General features: G+C 53.8%; 3 protein-coding genes across 3 annotated transcripts; 2 read left to right on the plus strand and 1 right to left on the minus strand.

Annotated features, from left to right (window-relative positions):
- Window positions 1-387: 387 nt before the first annotated feature.
- Window positions 388-2,034, plus strand: BESB_036890 (uncharacterized protein; the record flags this gene model as incomplete). Its single annotated transcript, XM_029362275.1, has 2 exons — window positions 388-622; window positions 1,145-2,034. The coding sequence occupies 2 exons, from the start codon at window positions 388-390 to the stop codon at window positions 2,032-2,034; spliced, it is 1,125 nt and encodes a 374-aa protein (XP_029221240.1).
- A 1,748-nt stretch (window positions 2,035-3,782) lies between these two features.
- On the minus strand, window positions 3,783-8,424 carry BESB_036900 (putative autophagy-related protein 3 atg3; the record flags this gene model as incomplete). The annotated part of the gene is made up of 8 exons (XM_029362276.1): window positions 3,783-3,969; window positions 4,161-4,285; window positions 4,680-4,768; window positions 5,355-5,415; window positions 5,943-5,996; window positions 6,932-7,144; window positions 7,552-7,678; window positions 8,099-8,424. 8 exons carry the CDS (start codon window positions 8,422-8,424, stop codon window positions 3,783-3,785), a joined length of 1,182 nt encoding a protein of 393 aa, XP_029221241.1.
- A 4,119-nt stretch (window positions 8,425-12,543) lies between these two features.
- BESB_036910 (replication factor-a protein 1 (rpa1) subfamily protein) lies at window positions 12,544-20,818 on the plus strand (the record flags this gene model as incomplete). The annotated part of the gene is made up of 15 exons (XM_029362277.1): window positions 12,544-12,869; window positions 13,397-13,567; window positions 14,038-14,131; window positions 14,586-14,931; window positions 15,330-15,459; window positions 15,926-15,998; window positions 16,143-16,211; window positions 16,649-16,785; window positions 17,134-17,242; window positions 17,489-17,630; window positions 18,282-18,394; window positions 18,852-18,978; window positions 19,436-19,508; window positions 20,058-20,337; window positions 20,648-20,818. 15 exons carry the CDS (start codon window positions 12,544-12,546, stop codon window positions 20,816-20,818), a joined length of 2,361 nt encoding a protein of 786 aa, XP_029221242.1.
- Window positions 20,819-22,126: the final 1,308 nt, after the last annotated feature.

A 22,126-nucleotide genomic window follows, 5' to 3' on the forward strand; every position in this document is an offset into this window, starting at 1 on the left:
CATGGGCGACGGTTATGTTTGCTTTGTCTTGGGCGGGCGGGAGCCAATTTTCCTACAATTTGCCTGGAGCACACTGCCACGTGTGGTTTCGCTGGGTTGGGAGGTCAGACTCGTACTTCCTGTTAGCACAGCTTTTCCTCTTTATGGCGTATAAGCAATGCACCGGGCTGCTGCTGAGTGAACGTCGCAATGTAAGCATTTGATGTTGACCAAAAACTGTGCAGGCTGCTCCTTTTGTCTACGAGGGAAAAAGCGTATAACCGTAAACGCGGGTTGTTACATCACATCGTCTATCCCCAGTTTAATTTCCGACAAGAATACTGCGGCTTGTCAGGGGCTCTTATACGTGTTGAAGTTGAGCTGTTCTGTCATTTCTCCACAGAAAAGATGGAGTTCCGGCGGTGTGGCTGGCTCCTGCCAGTGTCCGGTTTTATTTCATGCGCTTTGTGCATCGTGTCCGTGTTCGGTGTCGAGGTGGAGTCGAGTAACACTCAACTGAGCCACGATAGTCTGATTTCTATCGACGACGAGGCATCCGGGTTCTCCTGGAGCGCAGAAGAAACCCATCTGGACTGGGAGCAAGTTGCTCCCATGTCGTTCTCAGGACTAGAAGACAAATCCAGTAAGTCGACAGGACGCTGACGTGCGCTGCATGCTTCCCTGTCTACTCATAGAAGCACTGCGTGCCATCCTGAGTAGCTTCGCTATAGATATCAGTTCGACGCCGACGTATGCAACACAGGGGTAATCCGCTGGCGATAGGTTTGGGCTACCGACAACCGAGGATTAGAACTTCATGTAAATCCGCAAAGTGGCTTGCTAAATGGTTGAAAGGCAGACCAGATTTTGCATTTTGACTCAGCGTGTCGAGAGTAGGCATTAGTGCACGCAGTTCCATGCATTACACATGTCTTACGTCTGCAAAGAAGCACTGGAGGACTGAGAAGCACAGCGGCAGTGCAGGTGTTTGTCGCTTAGCAACTGTCTCAAAATGGAAATTGTTCTTATCGCTCGTCGGCTGTTTGCCCCCGCCGGCTGAGCATGACTGCTAACGAGCCAGATTCACAACATTAACGTTCTCTTGTCCCTTTCCATGCATCAACCTCGTATGGATGTTCGTCTCGCATTCGGGTGGTACGAACAGCTGACTCGGAGAATGCGGCACCCCTGAGGATCCTGGAGGAGCCGGCAAGTGCGGAATCGCCGCTTTTCTCGGCTGAAACGCTGGTGGAAGGGTCCTTTGATACGGAGTTCCCCTCGTACATGCCAGTCGCAGAACTGAACAGCGAGGGCCAGCGCGTCTTTTCCGACGGCACTGTTATCCCGCCGCCGGACAAGGGTTCTCAGGCACTGCCTGTGATTGGCTGGAAAGCGAACGAGGATGCCGACGATTACACTGTGACGCTCCTGACATCCTCGGGCGACCTGAAGGAAGTGCGGACGACTAAGCATGAGTTGCGAGAGAGTGTGCTGAAAGGCACGCCTCTGGACTTTAAGGTTGTCGACGGGACGGACGATGAAGTGGTGTCACCTCAGCACCACAAATGCAAATTCCATGGCTGTTTCAGTGCGAGCTTCAGCATGGCGCCTATGCCAATGCCCATGCCGATGCCCATGCCAATGCCCATGCCCGCTCCTATGCCCATGCCTATGCCGGTTCCAACTCCGATGCCAGTTCCAACGCCCATGCCAGTTCCGACGCCAATGCCAGTGCCAACTCCGATGCCGGTTCCAACCCCGTACCCGACTCCAATGCCGGTTCCAACGCCGACACCGATGCCAGTTTATCTGCCAATACAACAAACGGTCCACGGCGGCTTCACCAACCAGAACTCCTGGTTTTCTGGAGGATCCTCCTCGCAGTCTGGATTCTACGGAAGCTCAGTCGGACCCTCGATGGGCATGGGAGGGGGAGTCATGGGAGGGGGAGTCATGGCAGGGGGAGTCATGGGAGGGGGAGTCATGGCAGGGGGAGTCATGGGAGGGGGAGTCATGGGAGGTGTAGGTACACCCGGGTTCCCAGGCGTGATGTAAGTCCCGTGAACAGAACCTGACGCAGGAACCGAGGATAGACAAAGGAAGCTGAAACAGGCCAGACGTCGCTCACGATAAGGTGACGAAGTCGAAAACATTCAAGCCTCAGTACACCGTGTTGACGCTGCTAAGGAGTCATCATGGCGAGGGCCGCGCTGATAACGGCTCAACAAGGCAACTGAGGCGACTGGGCAAGCAAGGCCCGAACTTATCGAAGCGGAAGCAACAGGAAAGAGGAGCAGAGAATATCTTGCAGAAGGAGACACGGGTTGTTAATTTGCACAGGTGCGGTGGCACGCGTGATATGGGTTTATCTGCGGCGTACAGCTTCTGGCTATACACATGCATGCGCATACACACATATATGTATTCGTGTTTGTGAATCTATGTGATACAATGCAGGTTTCAAGGGGTCTGAGGGTCACGCCTTTTGTAACCAGAAGTATTCAGGGCGCACAAGTTTCATGCGTACACAGTCAATTCCGCAGAGGGCGGGCGGCAGTGGACTAAGCTGCTTGTATTCTTACGCTCACGATCTGAGCTCTGTTAAAGCATCGTGACCTCCAAAATTTGGCACGCCGTCCTCGATGCTTTCCGAAATCATATGTGATAAATGCGAGATGGCTAGCCACCCCGCTACGCGCTCGCCGACTGAACCCCGGGCACCGCGAACGCTGTGGGGCATGCCAGAGCCAACAGCTCGTGCAACGACCGTATCCGAGCGTCGACACTCATATCCGCATTCAGCCCTCGACAAAAAAACAGCTGCGAAAGCAGACGTTTCCCACGCCCAGCGGCAACAGGCTGCTTCACGCAGTAATCGCAATACACCGCGTGGAGTGTTACTTCGGCTTTCGCTGCCATCTAGGTCCGCGGGTCTCTCGTAGTACAAGGGTAGTGCGACTGCACGTTACCCCCGATTCACTACCTTGGCAGCAAGATTTTTACGCCAAATAAGTCAACGTTGCGTAACACACTGGTTACCGAAAAACCACCTTGTATAGTTACATATTGGGAAATCCATATGTGTGCATGTGTATATATGTATTCACACGCACGTGTATCCGTCTGCACCTTCACAGACAACACGTTCTCCAAGAGAGCGCAGGTACATGGCTCCTACGGGGGAAAGCCAATCGAGTTAGAGGGAAAATGGAAGAAAGTGACGCTTTGCGACTAAAAATGAAGATGCGTAGGAAATGGTAGGTAGTATGGAGGACCATTTTCTCTCTGCTCTCAACAAGCGCCCGCGAGTCGCTTTTTCCCGCGGAATTGTCTCCGTATGTCGTGTATCGCTTCGCTACAACTGCCGGCGTACACGTCGCTCACTTTGCAAAGAAGGCAAAGGTGTTTGACCAGTCTATTCATGCGAAAGAACTCATCCCGATGTTTTCTTCATTGTCTGTCTCGCGCTCTCGCTCTGTGCACTGAACGCAGAGACGACACTTCCACAGCCGGAAGGAAGAGCCCCCCCCCGTCCCCCCGTTCTCAAGACACAAGGCTGAAACAAAGTGAGCGTTTCTCGTCTAAATGCCTCTGCGCCTGCCATCTCTCCCTCGCATGCCTCTCGGACTCGAGGAGCCGCGCGGAACGCGATGCATTGACACCGTGTACGAAAGCTGTGTCTACGCAGCAGTTGATTTCTGTACATGAATCTCCGCGTACATGGGGCGCATGAAGTGACCATGCGCACATATACATTCATGAACCCGCCCGCGCGCTCGCGTCTGCTTTTCGCGGCTGCTGCTTCACTTGGCAACCTTCTCCTTCCCTGTGTGCGGAATGAACATGTCGATATCCATGGTGAAGTCGTACTCAATCGTCGGAATCACGCTGGAAATGAATTTCAGCAGAACCAGGAGCGCGAGATCGTGTCGCGGCTTCATGCCGCGCTCCACCCAACTATCCGCCACTTTCTTCATGACGCTCGCGTGCCTGAACAAAACACACAGAGGCCTTCGCTGGTGACTCGCAACCGAAAAGCAGCCATAACAGAAACTACCCGAACATCAGAACATATGCATGGATCTGCTCTCCTCACACCGGTTTAGAGTTTGTCCAGCAGAGGCGAACGCGTACGCGCTCGCATGCGTTGACTTAAAAACTGAAAGTGCAACGGACCGGACCTGCAGGGGTGGATGGACGCGGTGGGGATGCCGGTGCACGGATGCGGGTCGACTGTGACGGTTTTCGCCGCGTAGTCGGTGAGAATATCTTCGAAAATCTCTTCGGGAGTCAATGGAACACCGTTCTACAGAGCAGACAGCTCGCAGGAAAGCGAGACGCTGCGAGTTGAATTCGCACGCGCGAGTTTTCCCGAAAACCAGGCGGGCACACAACACTTCGCGCAACGTAAAGCACACGCATCCGCACCGCGCGAGCCATCCTGTGTGCGCGTGCCTCGCTGCCTTCCAATGGGTGCACGCGCACAGGCAGGCCCGCTCGAGGCCGCAGATCGGCATGCCAATGAAAGAACAGAGAGCAAGCTTGCCACAGGCGCGCGCCTTTCACAGCAAATCCCTCGTGCTGCGCATTCGCAGGCGACTGTGCGTGCTCGCATGGAAACTCGACCGAGCGACCGTTTGTCTTTTTTCGTTATTTTCACGGAGAGAAAAACAGCGAGGGAACACGCATCCAGCTCTCACCTCGCTGTAGCCAAACAACCAAATGCGAGGCGTCTGGAAGTACTTGTCATACGTGATGCTCAAGTCATACGTCCTCGCCGCGACGATCTCTGCGCGCACGCAGACCTCACCCGACACTCCGCTGTGAAGCTTATGGAAACTTGCAGACGTTTTGAGCCGTGCGTGTGCATGGATGCATGGATTAGGATGATGCGACAGGCACACGAGAGAGACACAAGAGACGTCTCTCCGTAGATCCTACGCCGCAGGCAAACACGGCGTGCGAAGCTTGCCCTGACTCATGCATGCATGCATCTTTAGTATTTCCTAAGCGTTCGGATCCCTCCAGGATGTGCAGAACTAATAAGTTTGTTCACCCGAGCATCCGTGGCAGGCGCTGTCCGCTAGCGCGTAGCCGTTCTTATGAATCTACCAAAAAAACAAGTTCAGACCCCTCTAACAAACGCATCGGAATTCTATTGCTCTCAACCTGCAGACGACCGAGTCTACGTTCCGCTCTCAAACGCTATACACAGGCGCTATGCTGTGCAGGAGTCCCTCGCGTCTTCGGTGATTTAAACAAACATATACGCATATCATATAAAAGATATTATGCCTATTCGGAGAGAGCTGTGTGGAGGCAGATAAGCGCTCGCGCAGGAACCCCTCGCCGGTCTGAGAGTTCATCGCGCCCACCTGCGTCTGGCGCGTTGCGCACAAAATACGAAGGAGAGTCTGCTGCCGCTGGGTCATGTTCCTGAGGACAGAAAAGGCGTCCGCGCGAGGCAAGCGAGCGATGGATTCGAAACGACCCCAGAGAAGTGCGAACACGTGATGCAATCGCTGCAGCGAGATGGAGGATCCCAGGGTCGGCTGCGCCTCCATGGGGCGGTCCGAACTCAAACCGTGGCAAACTGCAGCTGGGCGCCGCGACCACACGGCGCCGCGGGGCTGCGGTCAGCTGAAGCTACCGCCACACACACCTTTATATATGTATATATACAAATATACACATACACATATATATGCATATGTACGTATATATATTCGTATATATACCTCTACGAAAGCTTCCAGGGCCGTAGGTGTGCGATCTCCTGCAAACAGATTTGGGCCTTCGCCCCCCCCTAAAATACGAAAAAAACAAAAAAATTATGTAGAAATACGAGTGCTCCACGATGGGTGCATCGCACCGAGCGAGCCACGCGTTCGCCACTTCCTCCGCGTGGTTTTGAGTTCTGAGTCTGTCAGGTTTGGAGGCGCTGAGAGGCGTGGGATGCTTACCTCCTGAACCAGGTCGTCGATGTCCGCGAAGCTCATCAAGTCGGGCACGTCATCCTGAGGAAAATCGAACCGGCAGCGCGACTGGAAGCCGCGTCGGTGTGCTTGCCTACGCATGCGCTCCAGGGCGCACAAAAAAAAGCTTTTGCGAGTTTTGATGTCTGCTACAAGCTCGCTGGCCGCTCAATTATGGACGCTGGAGACCTCTTTCAACAACACATGCAGAGGAGCGCCACCTGCAGCGCTCAGCGGCCTCTGAGTAGGCAGCCAAGGTAGGCGCCGACTCCTTTGGAGCCGTGGGAGCTAAGCAACTTACGCGCGCGCTTCGGCCTGAAAACGTGCACAAGCCGACGGGGCAAGCGACAAATGAAGAAAAGGCGGGCACAGCGCCTCGTCGAACACGCCTGCAGGCACCTATTCATCACTGTACGTATATAGATGTGGATACTTCCATTTTTTTCATACATATATATCTCTATGACGTACAGCCGGCGAATGCTCAAAACAGACAAGCCGTCATACTCTCGCAAAAGCGCAACTACACGCATACATGCACGTACGCATACATACATGTACGCACACATACATGTACGCACACATCTGTACACATCCGCATACGTGCAATTATACGCATTTGCTCTCCACTCGGCGATCCAACAGGTTTTTAAAAGGCCATATGGCGTTGACCAGGGCACGCATTCTCGTCTCAGAGCCTCGGGCCGACGCTTCCCCGTTTGCGAGCTCAGATTCCGAAGCACACTCACTCAATGCAATAAACGTGCATGCATGCGACACATGTCCGTAGATGCAGATAGCCGCGGAGACGTCTAGAGAGCCGCACACACGCAGATATATAGAACATAGGCACCTATCTCCTCACATATATATACATATACGCGAGTCTTTGCATATATATGTGCATGTGCGCATTCTTTGCAAACATATATATATCTATATATACATGTATAAGATAATATACCTGCATTCGACGCGTTGGGTTTCCCCGGCTGCGTGGATCGCGTGTGGGCAGACGGCGCGTCTCCGCTGTGCCCTGCGGCTTCCTTCTCGCCGCCGGCGGGTTTGATTCGGAGACTCTGCATGCTCTGTGCCAAGTCTGGCGCATCGCCGCCGTCGCCGTCGCGTCCCTCCGCTTCCTCGTCGCCCAGCAGCGGCAGCATCCATCCACCCTCCGCGTCGTGTCCCACCTGGGAAAAAAAGAAACGAGAGACGAACATGCATGCGCCCGAAGCACCGAGAAAAGGCGCAGGCCGCAGAGAGAGCGTAGGCGCACGCGCAAACGAGTCTTCAACCTTCAGCTCGGGCGCCTCATTCACGGATGCAACAGAGAGTACTGCCTGCGCGTGCGCATCCATATACGCACGCCTACGCCGCGAAACTCGCATGACTACTTGTACATATATGTATTCTGTACATCCGTTTGCAGCGGCAAGAAGGAATCTGTCGATGTCACGAGGGCCTAGCACGGATCCCTGACAGGAGACACCATCACCTCGACGTGCCTGGATACGGAGGAACGCAATCAAGTAGACCTGCGCGACCAGGCGGGAGGAAACGATTCACCCCAATCATGTAAGTCAAGCGAAAAACTCACTCTGGAGTTGAGTGCGTTGTCCATGTCTCTGACGCGCCGGTAGCAGGGAACGCTACGCGTGATGAGGAACTGCTTGTCGGCTGGAAGCCAACTCGACGGCCGCTTTCCAGCCTTGCCACAGCCTTGCCTGAGTGCAAGAAATAAAAAAAAACGAAGAAATTCACAAGCCACAAATCGCCGCCGCTCCCACTATGGCGACCAGCGCGCGCAAGCGGAAGGGCGCACATGAGATGTTGCGTGCATCCTGCGGAGTCAAACAGCGGGCAGACGAGTTCGCAGGCGAAAGACATGCAGAAGATTAGGAAGGAAGTCAAGACGAGGCTCACGTCCGCATAAATATGCACATGTCCACTCATAGGTATGAAGGGATCGCTCACGACTGCGGTGCGACGCGCTGAGAGATCTGCTAAATACCGCCTTTTCAACGCAGTCAGCGAGAGACGACGGCATGCAGCGTGAGACAAAGAGGACAACCAATCAGAAGCACATGCAGACGACGACCTGAGGAAGGGCTTGCTGCGAAGGCGACACTCCGAGGTACTCGTACCATTGCCACGTCGGGAATTTGTGAGTGAGGAGGTCGCCGGCGTTGACGAACTCCTGCGGCGTGAGCGTGCCCTTTGCGAGGAAAGAAGAGTCGACTGGCGCGGACGTGAAACTCGCAAAAATCGACCGACCGACGTCCGCAAGCCGATGCGTCACGTTGCTTCCACTCAAACTTGTCAAGCTCGTCAAACCCCCGGCAGAAAAGGAAGAAAAAGAGGACGATGAAGAAGAGGGAGACGAATAGGAGGAAGACGAGAGGGACGACGTCGAAGGGTTTGCGAGGTCCGACGACTCGTCACCGGCCACGCCCTTACGCGCGGAAGCCATGGCGCTGATGAGGAGAGAAAAACTGAAAAAAATTGAAGAGCTGCAAACCGCAAACAGACGGGGGTGCCCTCCCTGCAAACGCCTCCCCGGTGTGCCAAAAGCGACCTCCGGCTGGCGCAGAACAGGAAACTGAAATGATACGCAGAAGTTGAGAGGAAGGAGAAGTCTCGAAGACCAGAAAAGAGGAGCCAAACCTGACCGGAGTGTCGCTACCGGAGGCAAAGAAGCAGCGCGTCTCCTCCGGTCACACCTGCGCTCGACGCAGAAAAGTCATCAAACAGCTGTCGCAGTTCAACAGAAACATCTAGTTCTTGAAGTGAGAGAGAGAGACAAACAGCTGACGTCTACGCAACAGAAATAGAGAAAGGAGAGGCCTGTTTCATTTTTCTGCGCGCGAGCCTCGCCTCTTTTCGCTCTCGTGGAACGCCGCAGAGGCGGCAGCCTGAGGCAGCCCTTAGGTCCTTTCTTCTTCCCCGTAGGAAAGTGCAAACGAAAAAATAAATCCGAGGAACCACTTTGGAGACAGACATGCGAAGAAGAAGCCGCGAGAGCCGCCAGCCGCAACTCGGCCGCCAAAAGAGAGACAAGGGAGAGAAGCAGAGAGCCGGCGAAGGCGGCAGACGAGCTCAGGCGTCGGCTGAGAGAAGGAGAAAAAGGTAGTTTTGGAAAAGTGAAACTGGCGAAGTCTGTGTCAAACGCCACTCGCGAGCCTTTTGAAGGATCGCGCGTCGACTTTTCGGCTGCGCAGAGACCGAGCGAGGAGGAGCCGAAGAGACATAGCAGGCACCGCGACCCGCCAAAGAGAGAGAAAAAATAGTCGTCTTTTAGTGTCTGGAAGAGGAAATACCGCTGAGAGGCAAGAATCGAGCTAGGTCTCTCTCACTCTGCGTTGCCCGCTCGCTGGAAGACGTTTCCTGCGTAAAGCCGCGTGGGCGCGAAAGTACGACGAGCGAGACACAGAGGCGAGCGACGCCAACGATGAGAGGAAAACCGTTTTTATTTGTTCAGGCAAAAGTTTCGAGACTGCAGACAGCAAATCGACCCAAACGCGGAAACCGCGCAGTTCAGTCTGAGAAAAGACTAAAAAAGAAAACCAGCAATGACCCAGCCCTGCGAGCGGCTCTCAATACAGTCCCCAGACAGACCTCACCAGCCGACGGGGAGGAGAGTTTGGCAAATGACCGCGCCAGCATACGCACGAAAAAAAAAACATAAAAAATGAGAGAAAATCACGACAACAGCCACAAAGCAAATCTTCACCCATTCGTGTGGCTAAGTGCTGTAAAACGACATCAAGCACAGAAAACACACGTGGAAGTGCAACGGCGAGAAAGATGGCTATGAGTGAAGTTGCGACCGCGAAACAACACACCACGCAGCGAGAAACCTTTCGGCGAGCACCAGGAAAGAATTGCAGCCAACACGGAAAGAACATATATCTGTGCAAAGCGGGGCTGATATTGGACCAGAATGGAAGCGTGCCTTGCGGAGGGGAGAACAGTCTAAGCGTGTGCAGCGACGGCGAGGCCCTAAGTTCCACGCCTACGTCGCACGCCACTCTCTGGAAGATTTTGAACTCTCTTTCGATTCCGCGTGCAAATGCCACCGCTGCAGAGGCACGCAGGTGAATTCCAGCGTTTCCGTACTAATAGATCTGCTGAACGCGCTAGCGTGTCTTCAGCGCAGTGGGCCTATTTCGCGGTTCATGCTGCCGCAGCGAAACAGACATGCGCGCAGCGCCCTTTCCGGTTTCCGAAGAGAAAGTAAAACTTCCAAAGACTCTCTCTCGAGCGCTCTGTGCCCTCGACCATGAGGCATGCGTCCTCAAGTGAGCGGGTTTTCAAAAAAGGCAATCTGGGGAAGCATCATATACGCGATGTTTTGAATGGCATACGTACGCGCCACGCTGTCGCTAATACTAAGGCATTTTGCGTCCAGAAATCACCGAGACGTGTAGCCGAGGCATCCGCAGTGCCATATATGTATATATGTATACCTATATATATATATGTGTATTCGTCTGCATAGGTTTGAGAATCGTACGACTCCGTAAGTGTAGTACCACGTACATAATTATGTCTAGCAGATTTTGCTACGTGTCGAGTAGCGTGGGGCCAAACTCCTGCGATGAAGAAGAAGTAAGTCGTCGGGGGGATGACGAGGGACACTCCGCGACAGGTATATACACGATTCACGTGTTTCTATGTTCTTGTATCGGCATGTCAATACTTCGGACGTACAGCGCTAACGGTTTCGCCGCCGTCGGTATTCCAGGGGCCTTCCCAAGTCCCACGCACATCTCAGCACCTCCGAGCTTGAGATGTGCATGAAAAATACCCTGAGATATCTTCCTCTATCATATCTGCCGATGCGCATAGATATATATATAATATCGCGTTGCCTGAGCATTGGCTGCCGCGCGAGCCAGCCTGTCATTGGATTCTAAGGCTGTGCGCGGGTCGCCTTCCTATCAGAGGTGCCTTTCGGTGAGCCACAATTCCTTACACCTGGCAGGCGCAGAATAAGATGTGAATGCGTGTCGGAAACGCCTGTCAGTCCCATGTTGATCCACCCTGGGGAGGCATAGCTGTGTGTACCCGCTTTGAAGGCATTCATTCAGTCTGCCAGCATGAAGTGGCGTTATCTACGCCTGCTAACCATAAACCCAAGTAAATGTGGTCCCAGCTGTACGTGCGTGAAAGAGGCATCCTCATCTGCCGCCTCGCTGTCGCTTCGTGTGAAGAAGAGACGTAAATGGCGTCCGCGGGGAGAGCGCCGGGCGTGTACCATTGACAGCAGCGAAGGTGCGCTTATGCCGTTTGAAAAGACGAAATCCGTGGCACAAGCGGCTTTGAAGTATTGCAATTTGAGTTCACATTCAGCTGTGTCTGAGCGCGTTTTGGAGCGTCTTTCCCGTCCCGTTCGGCGGTGTGTGATGGCCGAACAGGGCGCAAACATCGCACATAGAAGCGCGTGCGCTTCTTTTCTCTCGAACCTCCAAGACACACGCTCCGCGCTTCGTCCCTGGTGAAAGAAAAACCCTCCTTCAGTCCTCCGCGATTCGGTTCGCGGGTCTGTTTCCCTTGATGAAGGCTTTTGGGAGCTCCTGTCGGATTTTCAAGACTTTTTTCTGGGTTTTTGTCGGCAAAGTGCGTCGTTTTCTGTGAACTGCTCACCCCCCTCTCTGAGGCTCGTGTCTCTTGCGATTTTCTCTCGAAGACATTGCATGTGACACTCCTCTCGAGAACGAGCTTCCAGATACTACATTTCTGAAGAACGAGGTTTCGAGAAAAGAAATTGCTTTTCTTTCGGGGGCGCGGGCATCGTCGTCTTCTCTTTCTCGCTCGCTGTCACGTCCCTCCCCTCGCCATCGTCCGCGCTCGTGTCTCTTCTCTCTTCGCCGAACCAGAGAAATTGATTCAAAACGACCGGAAAAGGTGACGCGACTGCTTCTCTTTTTCCTTCAAGTATTCCTCGCGCGGAAATCCTGGCTTCAAACGGCTGTGACTCCCGGTTTCCGCGGCGTTTCCCTCGAGCGACGCACGCCAGCAGCTGCAATTGTGCAGCCTGCCGCCGCGCTCTGAGGATGCGGAACCGTGAGTTGAAAAGATACTCTTCAGCTCCCGGCTCGATGTTTCCTTCATTGCCTCTCGAAGCTGTCAGTCTGCTCTCTCTTTTTATCGCCGCTTCCACCTCTGTATGTGTCTGCCTCCGCGTACTGACTTCACATGGCCTATCCAACTGCACCTGTAAACGCGTCTGTATTAAACGATATATCCTTGTGAAGCTGCCATCTGCCTCTGGGGCAGCGGTCGGGATGTATTAATTTGTGCGAGGCGTTTCGAGAGTGCGTCGTCTGTTGCAACGGAGCCTTTCGTCTCTGTGCTCTGAGAAGCACACCTAATTGCAAAAGGGTATCACATATCATACATATGTATGTACATATGTATATGCATATTTGTACGTATATGTAGATATATTTGTCTGTATATATTGACATTGGGTGCCTTCCATCTGTGTGACTGTTTTTGTCATTTCTGTGCCCCTTTTCGTCTTCTTAGCCCGTAGGGGCGTCTCTTTTTTTCGAAAACCTTCGCGCGTTCCACTCGCCTCTTCAGCATGCAGCCGCATCCGCGCCTGGGGGCGCCGCCGGGCGACTTCTCCGCGCAGTCTCCCGCGCGCGCTCACTCGTCGAGTTTCTCGGCGCGGAGCGCGGGCGCGTCTGCGTCCTACGGCGGCGACACTCCGCACTTTGACGGTCAGCCGCCTCCAGGGTTTCCGCCGCAGGTCTCCTTTGGCTTTCTCACCAAGTTCGCAGACGCGGCTTTCGCTTTGCAGCGGCAGAAGGGCGTCTGCCCTTCCGCGCAGGAGCTGCTGCAGCTCGTTGATCCCCACGACCCCGCACTGCTTTGCCTCGCGGCGCTCCACGCGAAAAACAAAACGATGTGAGGAGGCGCGAGGGAGCCGGCGTGCCGCGCCGCAAACGCCAAACTCGCTATCCTGAAAGGGCGGAGATGCTGCGCAGCATCTCCGCCCTGTCAGGTGGCGTCTTGTGGCACATATGCGTAGATAGACGCAGAAACAGAGACACATGCGTGCAGATCGAGACTGTACGCAGGCGCAGTTTTCTGCATATGGGCGAGCCTCGCGCTCGAGAAGCTCAGTCGGTAGTCAGCCGCGCCTACCCAACGCGCGGCCTCTCCGCATGCCTTCAGGACGGAGACGAAGAGCCGCTCCTCTGCGCGCTTGTCGATATGCGAAAAGCAGCATGTGATCGCGATCTTGCGGTGGCTCACAGGCACCCACTACATTACCAACCTCAAATCCTCGCCTCTTCGTCCGCATGCATGTCATGATATATATATATATATATATATATAGCCTTCACGTGTGTATATGTGTGCGTAGCTGCTTGTGCACAGACATGCGTGAGGATTTCTGACTTCCGTGAGTTTGTTCGGTTTTTTTTCAGCATCACAGTCTCAGATGGAGTCAGCTGGTGCCGCATCGCCTCGACGCAGCTGCCGCCCCTCGCACCGGGAGCCTCCGAGCCTCCGACGGAGGAAGACTTGAACGCCGCAGCTCTTGCGCTCTCCGGCTGTGTAATTCGACTCGGGCAGATCAGCATCACGCGAACGCCCCGGTAGGCGCCTCTGTTTACGGCTTCTCTCTATCGACATGCGATTGGATTCCTACGATATAAATATAAAATTTTTTCTTGTTCTTCGTGCAGCATTTGCCTCGCGAGCACGTCCGGAGGCCTCAGCAGCTCTGCCAGCTCGAGGCCTGCGGCCGCTGTCTCTTCCTTCGCGTGACGCGAGGATTAATATCAGAGTGTAGATATAAGATGGTGAATGGGTTTGTAAAGCTCCTGCATAGTATAGCCGTAAATTTGCTTTTAACATTATAGAACTCGTCGGCGAAGAAGCACCTAAAGAACTGTCAATACTTTGAGTATCTATACTCCGTCTGTGCTGAGGTTTCGTCGCATTCTTTCCCCTCCTTCCCCGCTGTCTAAATTGGAGTCTTCATTGTTCACGGATGTGTATATACTCGCAAAGACAGGCAGGGGAGTATCATCAGTTTTCGCGATTTTAAAAAATTTTTCTTCAGAGGAAAGCACATCATTCTCGCCCGCGCTTTCCAAGTGCTGTCGCGCGACTACCACGGCGTTGCGGAGCGACTCCAAATGCAGCAGCGAGCGGAGGTGCGTTCAAATTTAAAAGAATTCAGAAGGTATCTCTTGCCTTCTTCTACCGCTCGTTGCGTGTTTCAGTTCGATTCCCGCGTTTGGTGAAGCAAAATATCTGCTCATGTGTTAAACGGCTCTCGCTGCTTCATCGCGCACTGCGCATCTGCGTGTGTGTATTGATTCGTGTTCTTCTCTTTTTTTCTCTCTCTGTCTCGTGTGCATTCATTCCGGTCGGCTTCTCATCTCCGCTCTCAAAGAGGATTCTCTCTGTTTTCAAGACACCTGCCGCCCGCTACCCCGCCCTCCCCCCCTCCCCTCCTCCCCCCTCCCCCCGTCGGGTGCCGCTCTTCTCTTTGCCTTTGTTGTCGCGTGCGCGGCTCTGTGCGCGGCGCCTCCCGGTTCGCCTCTCCCTGCTCTGCGGTCTTGCGAATACAGAAAAAGAGAGTCCTTCGCTGTCTCGTCTGCGCAGGTCGCTTTTCCCTCGCTTCAAGAGGCCGGCGCGCCTGCAGCAGCGCCCTCTCCGTGCGGTCTCCCGCACGCGTCTCCGTCCCACGCGTCTTCTTCGTCTGCTGCGGCGGCTAGGCCGCTGCATGCGCCTCCTGCGGCGCACGCAGGCGAGGACGGGCTCCACGGTCGGCACGCAGCGTCGCATTTTCCGCAGAGCCGCGAAGAAGGCGCCGCCGCCCGCGCGCAGCCGCTCTACGTGCAGAGAGCCGACGTCCGCGCGCAGCCGCTGTATCCTCCGCCGCGCGACGGCGGCCTTCCGAGCGCAGGAGGCCCGCAGCGGAGCATGCAGAGTCTGGCGAGCCACAGAGGTAGGCGCGAGGAGGCGAGGCGACGGCCTTACATGAGAGATTTGAAAGAGTACCCCGCGTTGGGTTCGACGCGGTGCCTATTCCGGCTGTTCAGAGGCTGGCAGATGGCGGGGGGGAGGGGCCGGGGGCGGTGTGTTGCCTCTTGAATCTCCAAAGAAGGATACGCGCACGCAACTCGTGAGCAGTCAGGACGAGATAATAGTCGCAGTTGGGGTTGGAGCGGTGAGTCGGTCCGCAGGTCGCGCGGGTCGTTGTGCAGAGACGCTGGGTGCTTGCAGCGCGACCGTATCGATATCTGGGGGGCGGTGGAGACTCGCGAACGAACAGACACGCGAGGGCGAGGTTCCTCCCCGCGTTCGAAACTCATACGTGTGTTCTGCGTCTCCGCTGCTGCTCAGTCGCGCCTTACGCGTCCGCGGGGTCTCAGCAGGGACAACACGGCATGCGGCCGGCGGAGAGTTTCATTCCGTTGAAAGATCTCACGGCCTACGTAGCCAAATGGACGATTCGCGCGCGCGTTGACATCAAGTGAGGAAGCGAGAAGAAAGGAACTTGCCGCTTTCCTCGTGACAGTCTGTTTCCGTGGACAGCGGATGCGTGTATTTGAAACTGAGGCAGATTTACGAAGATTCGATGTGAGTGAGTCAATGGAAAAACATCCACTTGCTAGAGTGGTTGAACCGTCTCCAGGATCCAGCGCGAGTGTCTCCTTGACTGCGCTTCGTCGGCCTGCTTCGGAGCGATTTTTTTTTTCTTTCTCGCCGCTTCGACGTGCAAGGAACTGGCTCGCTTTCCTCGTTGCAATCGCTTCGAGTACCGTCTCGGTTTTTCTTGGGCTTACAGCTTCTGTCTGGCTCGCTGCCTCGCCGCCGCCACTGCGTCGCTGTCGCCGTCCTCCTGTGCGTTCGCTTTTCGCTTCTCCGTCGCGTTTCTGTGCGCGCCTTCTTGAGACCATCGTCCGGTGCGTTTTGCGTCTCTATGGGCTTTTTCACAGAGGCGACATTCGAAAGTTCAACGGCGCGCGAGGGCCTGGGCAGTTGTTCAACGTGGAGTTGAAGGACAAAGACGTGAGTCGCTTGTGCAGAATCCAGAGAGATTTTAACCGCATTTTTCCCGAGGGTCCTCGGTTGCAGCACGGCGAGAACTGAGTTGATGCAGGCAGATTTCCTTCCTCAGCTTTTTCGATGTTTTCGTGTCTTTTTCTTGCGCAGGGCGAAATCCGCGCGACCTTCTTCAACACAGCCGTGGATAAGTGGTTCAACGTGCTGCAGGAAGGCAAGGTAGGCGCCGCGCAGCTCCCTCGTTTTCCTGCCCGCCGGTTTTACTGCTCTCCGAGGTGTCTCCTTCACGTTCTCTGTCTGATAGCCGATTGCACATCGCTCGGCAAACACACCAACTCATATTATACACATTTAGGTATATATGTGTATATAAACATGGTTAGTTATGTGTATAAAGCTGAAATAAATGTATATATGTATGCATATAATAACCATGTGTGTTTATGTGTATAAAGCTGAAGGATATGTATATATTTGTATAAATATATATATATATAAATATATGTATGGATGTGTGTGAAAGACCCTGCGATGCGTCTGCGTGGAGGTATGTGGATGGTGCGTCAGCGCGGGAGGGCGTTTTTGTTGTCTTTGATTGAAACCGCGTATTTCCACTTGCTGTTTGCATGGGGTTGCGTGTCGAATGCTTTTCGCAGGTCTACTGTTTCCGCGGCGGCACCGTCAAGCCGAAGAATCCTCGTTTCAACCAGACGCGGCACGACTACGAGATCACTTTCGATGAAAGGTCGACAATCACGGAAGTCGAGGGCGGCGACGACATTCCTTCCGTGACGTGAGACTCAGAACGCCGGATTTTTGGGAAATTGTTTCTCACAAATAGGTTAAATGGAACGCGAGGGATGGTCAGGCGTGCTCCGTGTGGCGTCGCGCGTAGATAGGTTGAGAGGTCGATTTCTCTGTGCCCAGTCTGCAGGGAAAAGGCAGGGCTTCTTTTCTGGTTTCATTCCAGCCTGTAGATGTCTTCGCGTGCGGAGACTGACGCTGATCTTCGCAACGCATAGTTGCTTTCTTTGTCGGTGCAAGAGTCTGTGTGCGTCGTGCGCCTCTTGGAAGCGAGGGAGGGATAAGGGAGGTTTTTCGAGTATTTCTGTTCGAGGTTCGCGTCTTTTTTATTTTGCAGCGCGGACTTGGTGGACATTTGTGGAGTTGAGCAGAAGGAGGTCAACTCGACGATCAGCCTCATGGCAGTTGTCCACGACTACCGCCCGGTTCAGTCCATCACCATCAAGGCAAGTTTTCAGCTCGGCATGTGTCGTTCGTCCGCTCGCGCGCGAGGTGTTCCTATCCCTGCAAGCAATAAAGAGATGAGACGTCGCGCAGATGGCACTGGTCGCGGGCAGGCCCCAGGACTCGCTTTGTGCGTCGGTTCGCTGGCAGCCTCCCGCCTTCCAGTGGCAAAAGAGTCTGCGTTTTCCTCTTTTCGCTACGCTTCCTGAGCCGCTGCTGAGTTTTTTTTTTTTTTTTTACTGCGGCAGTCCACCGGCCAGCAGAAACCGAAGAGAGACGTGTACCTGGTCGACGAGGGCGGCGCGTCGCTGGCGCTGACGCTTTGGGGCGACAAGGCAGACGCGATTCCGGAGGAACAACTCAGTCAAAAACCTGTCGTTCTGCTCAAAAGTGAGGCGAATTTGCTCTTTTTTCCGTCGCGTGCGAAGGCGTGCGCTGCAAGATGCGCGATTGCATGGCATGTACATATATACCTATGTATGTATCGATGCTTGCTTATGGTTGAGCGTGTATATAAAGGTACAGATATTCACACGTGTGCAGGTCTGCGCGCAGGGATGCGCTGTCGAGTGAGGATGCGTGTGTCAAGTCGAGGTGGCTTTCTGTCGAAAGGTTTCACCGAAGCGTCACTGATATCTCTGTGTCTCTTTTCCGGAAGATCGTTCTGCTGTTTGTGCGGGAGGAGTGTTTTTTTCTGATTTTTCCTGTTCTTTCGGCGTATCTCCTGACCGTATTTGTGCGTCGCTTGACTTGAAAGATATATCGAGGCAGATTTGCAGTCTCGTCACCTCTACAGCTGCGTGCGGCCTAATGCATTTCCTTTTCAACTTCCTGCTGGAAGGTATTCAGATGCAATCCTGCATATATATATATATATAATTACGCATAGTTTTGCAATGCATGCTGGCGCATGCATATATATATATATGTATATACTTTTGTATGTGTGGACGGGCGTCGTTGGAGCCTCGGGGGGGAGGCAGGTTGCGCCCGCGATGAAGAGCAAGCAGAGTTTGTTCCGACTCCTTTTCTGGGTCGCAGACGTGAAAGTTGGCGACTGGAATGGCAAGAAACTGGATTCGCAAGGGCACACGCGCATCGAGCTCTTCCCCGACAGCAGCCGCGCCGCGGAGCTCCAGGACTGGTGGAATCGCGTAAGCGTTTTAACCTCTCTGCGCATGCAAAAGGGCTGCACTGCCTCTAAGTCGGTTTGCCGTCAGGCTGAAATCCCAAGGCGTCTCTTCTCTCATGCATATAAATACATATATTTATGTATGCATGTATGTATATACGTATATATGAATGTTTATACGTATATATGTATGCATATACGTATACGTGTATGGATGGATGTATGTGTTGGTTCATAGTCTTTGGTGGATGTCTCTTTTCCTTGGCGAAGGGCTTCAATTCTTTCGAGGCTCTCGCTTTCCGCGTTATGCTTTATGAACATGTTTATACTTATTTTTGCTTGTGTGTATTCAAACACGCGCATGAGCACATCAGCAACCAACAGAGGGCGGGTTTGTTTGTCAGTGCGCTGCGAAGGCCTCTACGCAGTCAGCGGGGGGCCGCTGAAGTTTCTCCTGTCCGCGTTCAAATGTGCTTCAGGAAGGCAGCCAACGCAGCGGCTTCACGTCAATCTCCGGGGGGGGCAGCTCTTCGATAGGCCGCAAGGAAGTCCTCAAGTCACTTGAGCAAGTTGCGCAGGAGGCTGCCCAGGCCGAGGCTTCAGTCTGTAAGCGCCATCCCGCGAGCCTCAGCCGCAGGGCAGACAACGCATAAAACCGCCATCTAGCTATATGTATATATATATATATATTTAAATAGTGTCAGATACTGTGTATCTGATGTAACGTTAAAGCGATTCTTCGTAGTGCACTTCATATCACCTGTTGTTCGTTGCGTTCTGATTGTACTACACGCCTACTATTTACTGTATATATATATATATATATATATGTATTTGTATATCTAGATATGTACACAGGTACGCCGGCTTTTTTTCTTTTTCATCGCGCGACTCTGCAAAGGTCTCGAAGGGGTTTTTGCTTCGAAAGGATGCCGCCGGAGTCGCGGAGAGGCGGAGGCAGCAGCAGGTGGATGTGTGTGGGATTTACGAGCTACAGGTGTCGTTCTCGGTGCCGGCTGGGCGCGTTTCAAAGGAAAAAGAAGTGTCTGCTTTTTTTCTGCAGTGTCTGACAAGGGCGTTTACGCGACCTGCTGCGCGCTCCTCGAGCGCGTCGGCGATGACAGATTCTCGTGGCCGTGAGTTCTCTTTCGTCTTAGAAGCGAGAGAAAACTGAGTATGAACTTTTCAAACCGAGTTGCACCTCGTCTCTCACTCAGCCGGAAGACGCCGCTCACGACGTGCGTGCGGATGCGCAGGCCTAAACATGGTCACGTGTCTGGGGCTTACAGAAGGGCCTTCTTGACTATTATCGGTAGTTCTGTCCCAGAAGCGTCTTAGATAGCTGTAGTTAGAGGTATAGATATAGGTAGATAGATTATAGATAGATAAAGATAGGAGTATAGATAGAAATATAGATAGATGGATGTAGATATATCGATGTGCACGTCAATGCTTCGACGTGGAACTTCGTCTGTCGGTCCGACATCGCCTGGCCTGCGCGTGTGTTCGTGGGGATGTGCGCATGCGCGGCTGCGGCTCTCGCCTTGGACGATCTGCGCGCCTTCTCTCTCTCTCCGGCTTGCGGATTTTCACTTTGGGGTGTTCCCTTGCGTGCGCGTCTGCGCGAGTTTGGCAAGCGATGGGCGCAGTGTGGCGTCTCTTGCGGTTGTGTGTTTTCTTTGTAGGGCTTGTCCCGACTGTCGCAAGAAGATGAGCGAAGACATGCCGGGGTGCTGGGTGTGCCCCAGTTGCAGGAAGCAGTGTGAGCAGCCGAACCACACCTACATGTTGAATTTGTCGCTGATGGACGTCACTGGCTCGCTGCGCTGCAGCTGCATCGGCGACAAGGCTGAGGAGTTCATGAGCCATACCAAGGCCGAGACCGTCCTTCTTCTCGCCGAGCACCGCGCGCTCGATGAGGAGGGCCGTTCCTTCCAAGACATCTTCGCCGACGCGAATCTTGAGGTAAAGGCACCGCGCTCCACCCGCCAGCCGCACACATACACATATGCATATATTTATATATATATATATATATAGGGTCAGGGTTATATATGTATGTATACGCATATGTGTATGTATATTCGTGTGCTTTTTATGGGAAGGGAGGTGTGGATGGGCGGATTGTAAACATGAGGGCGGCGGGCGGGGCTTGACGCAGAAGGCACTTTTTTTCTCGAAAAAAACATATGCTCCCGAGCGCGCCTCTCTGCAGGCGGGATGCTAGCTGCTATGGCGACACGAATTTTTCCAGTTTTTTCCTTATTTTTTTTAGGAGTGGATTTTCCGCATTTGCTCTAAGTACGATTCGTGGATGGACGAGGTCTCGATCAAGCAGCGCGTGGTCGCCGCAGCGCCGCTCTTCCGGCAGGCCTCTGAGCAGACTCAGCATCGGCTGGACTTTGTGAGGAGTGCGTTTCACCATCTCAACATTCCGCTGCCTTGAAGCGAGAATCGTTTTTGCCGCAGAGATCCTCCGCGCGAAGCAGTGCGGCGCTGAAGCAGTGTATATGTCTGCACAGTCCTCGTGAAAACGATGCAGAGGGCGCGTGTGTGTCGACAGGGCCACGCAGATCGGCTCGAGTGTGTCAAGGCAAAACTTTGAGTGACTCGTCGCTCTGTGCAGGAGGCCTTTTTCCGTTTTTGATAAGCTTTTTCCGCACGGGAGGCTTCGCTTGCTTTACGCGAAGACGAAGAGAGGGAGCACAGCGGAGGGCGTATCTGTCGAACGCGATGAGAGTTCTGGCGGAGACCCCACGCCGGCTTTGCATGCACGCATATATATATGTTTATTTATATTGATAGGTAGGAAGGAGATATGCTCGCCTTACTCAAGGTCCGAAAATGGGTCCAGGCGGTTTCCTGCCGTCTCTGCAGTCCGTTGCGTGAGGCTTTCGCGTTTCCGAGTTCAGGCTTCTTTTTGCCGCGTGGGTTAGTCCGCGCCTGCGCTGAGGCGAGGGAGCTCGCGAGAGTTTCTGAGGTGGTTTTTAGAGCGGAAGCTCTACGTGCATCTTGGCGACCGGTTTGGCTCTGATGTTCCCAAACAAATTCGATTTTCTCGTGGCGCTCTCGAGGTATTTCTGCTGGCCCGAACGAAGTGACTTTTCTAGAGTTGTCAAGTCTTCTAGCTTTTGGCTATGAGGCAGGAAGAAAGGGGTGAGGGTGAACCCTCAATCCGCATGCATGCGGCACCATAGGAGCGTGAAGCGTTTACAGGAATACGCACGCAGCTCTCAGCCGGGGGACACGCGCAGGCAGGTCGCGCGGGGTTGAGGCAGCTCAGTTTTCAGTTTACTAGCGAAAGAGTCACGCGAAACGACGCGCACTCGTAAAGCCAACGTCTCTCTGCGTCAGCGAAGAATCCGCACGCGTCTGGAACACAGAGCTGGATGAGCGGATGGGAGTCTGAAAGTCCCGATCGCAGCCAGCTGCGCAGCTCCCTTGAACAGGCTCGCCAATCCGAATGCAATAAAAGCAGCATCGATGAAGCGCGTCCAGCGTCTGTTTTTATCAGAATGGAAAAGCTTGAGGCCGGGCGAAGCTGCCTGCCTACGAGCCAGAGAGAGCTGCCGCTGCGATGGAACCGGCGAGGAACGAAAGCAACGCAAATGCCGTTTGCGTGGATACCTCGAGGCGCTGGTTTTTCAGTAACTCTGACGAGGCGCAAGCGCAGAGACCGCAAACGAAGAGCGGAGAAAGAGAGAGAGGGAGAAAAAAAAAACACTGAGGAGACACCCCGTCTGTGCGCCTTTTC

Source organism: Besnoitia besnoiti, chromosome II, assembly GCF_002563875.1.
Source record: "Besnoitia besnoiti strain Bb-Ger1 chromosome II, whole genome shotgun sequence".
NCBI classification, from domain to species: Eukaryota; Apicomplexa; class Conoidasida; order Eucoccidiorida; family Sarcocystidae; genus Besnoitia; species Besnoitia besnoiti.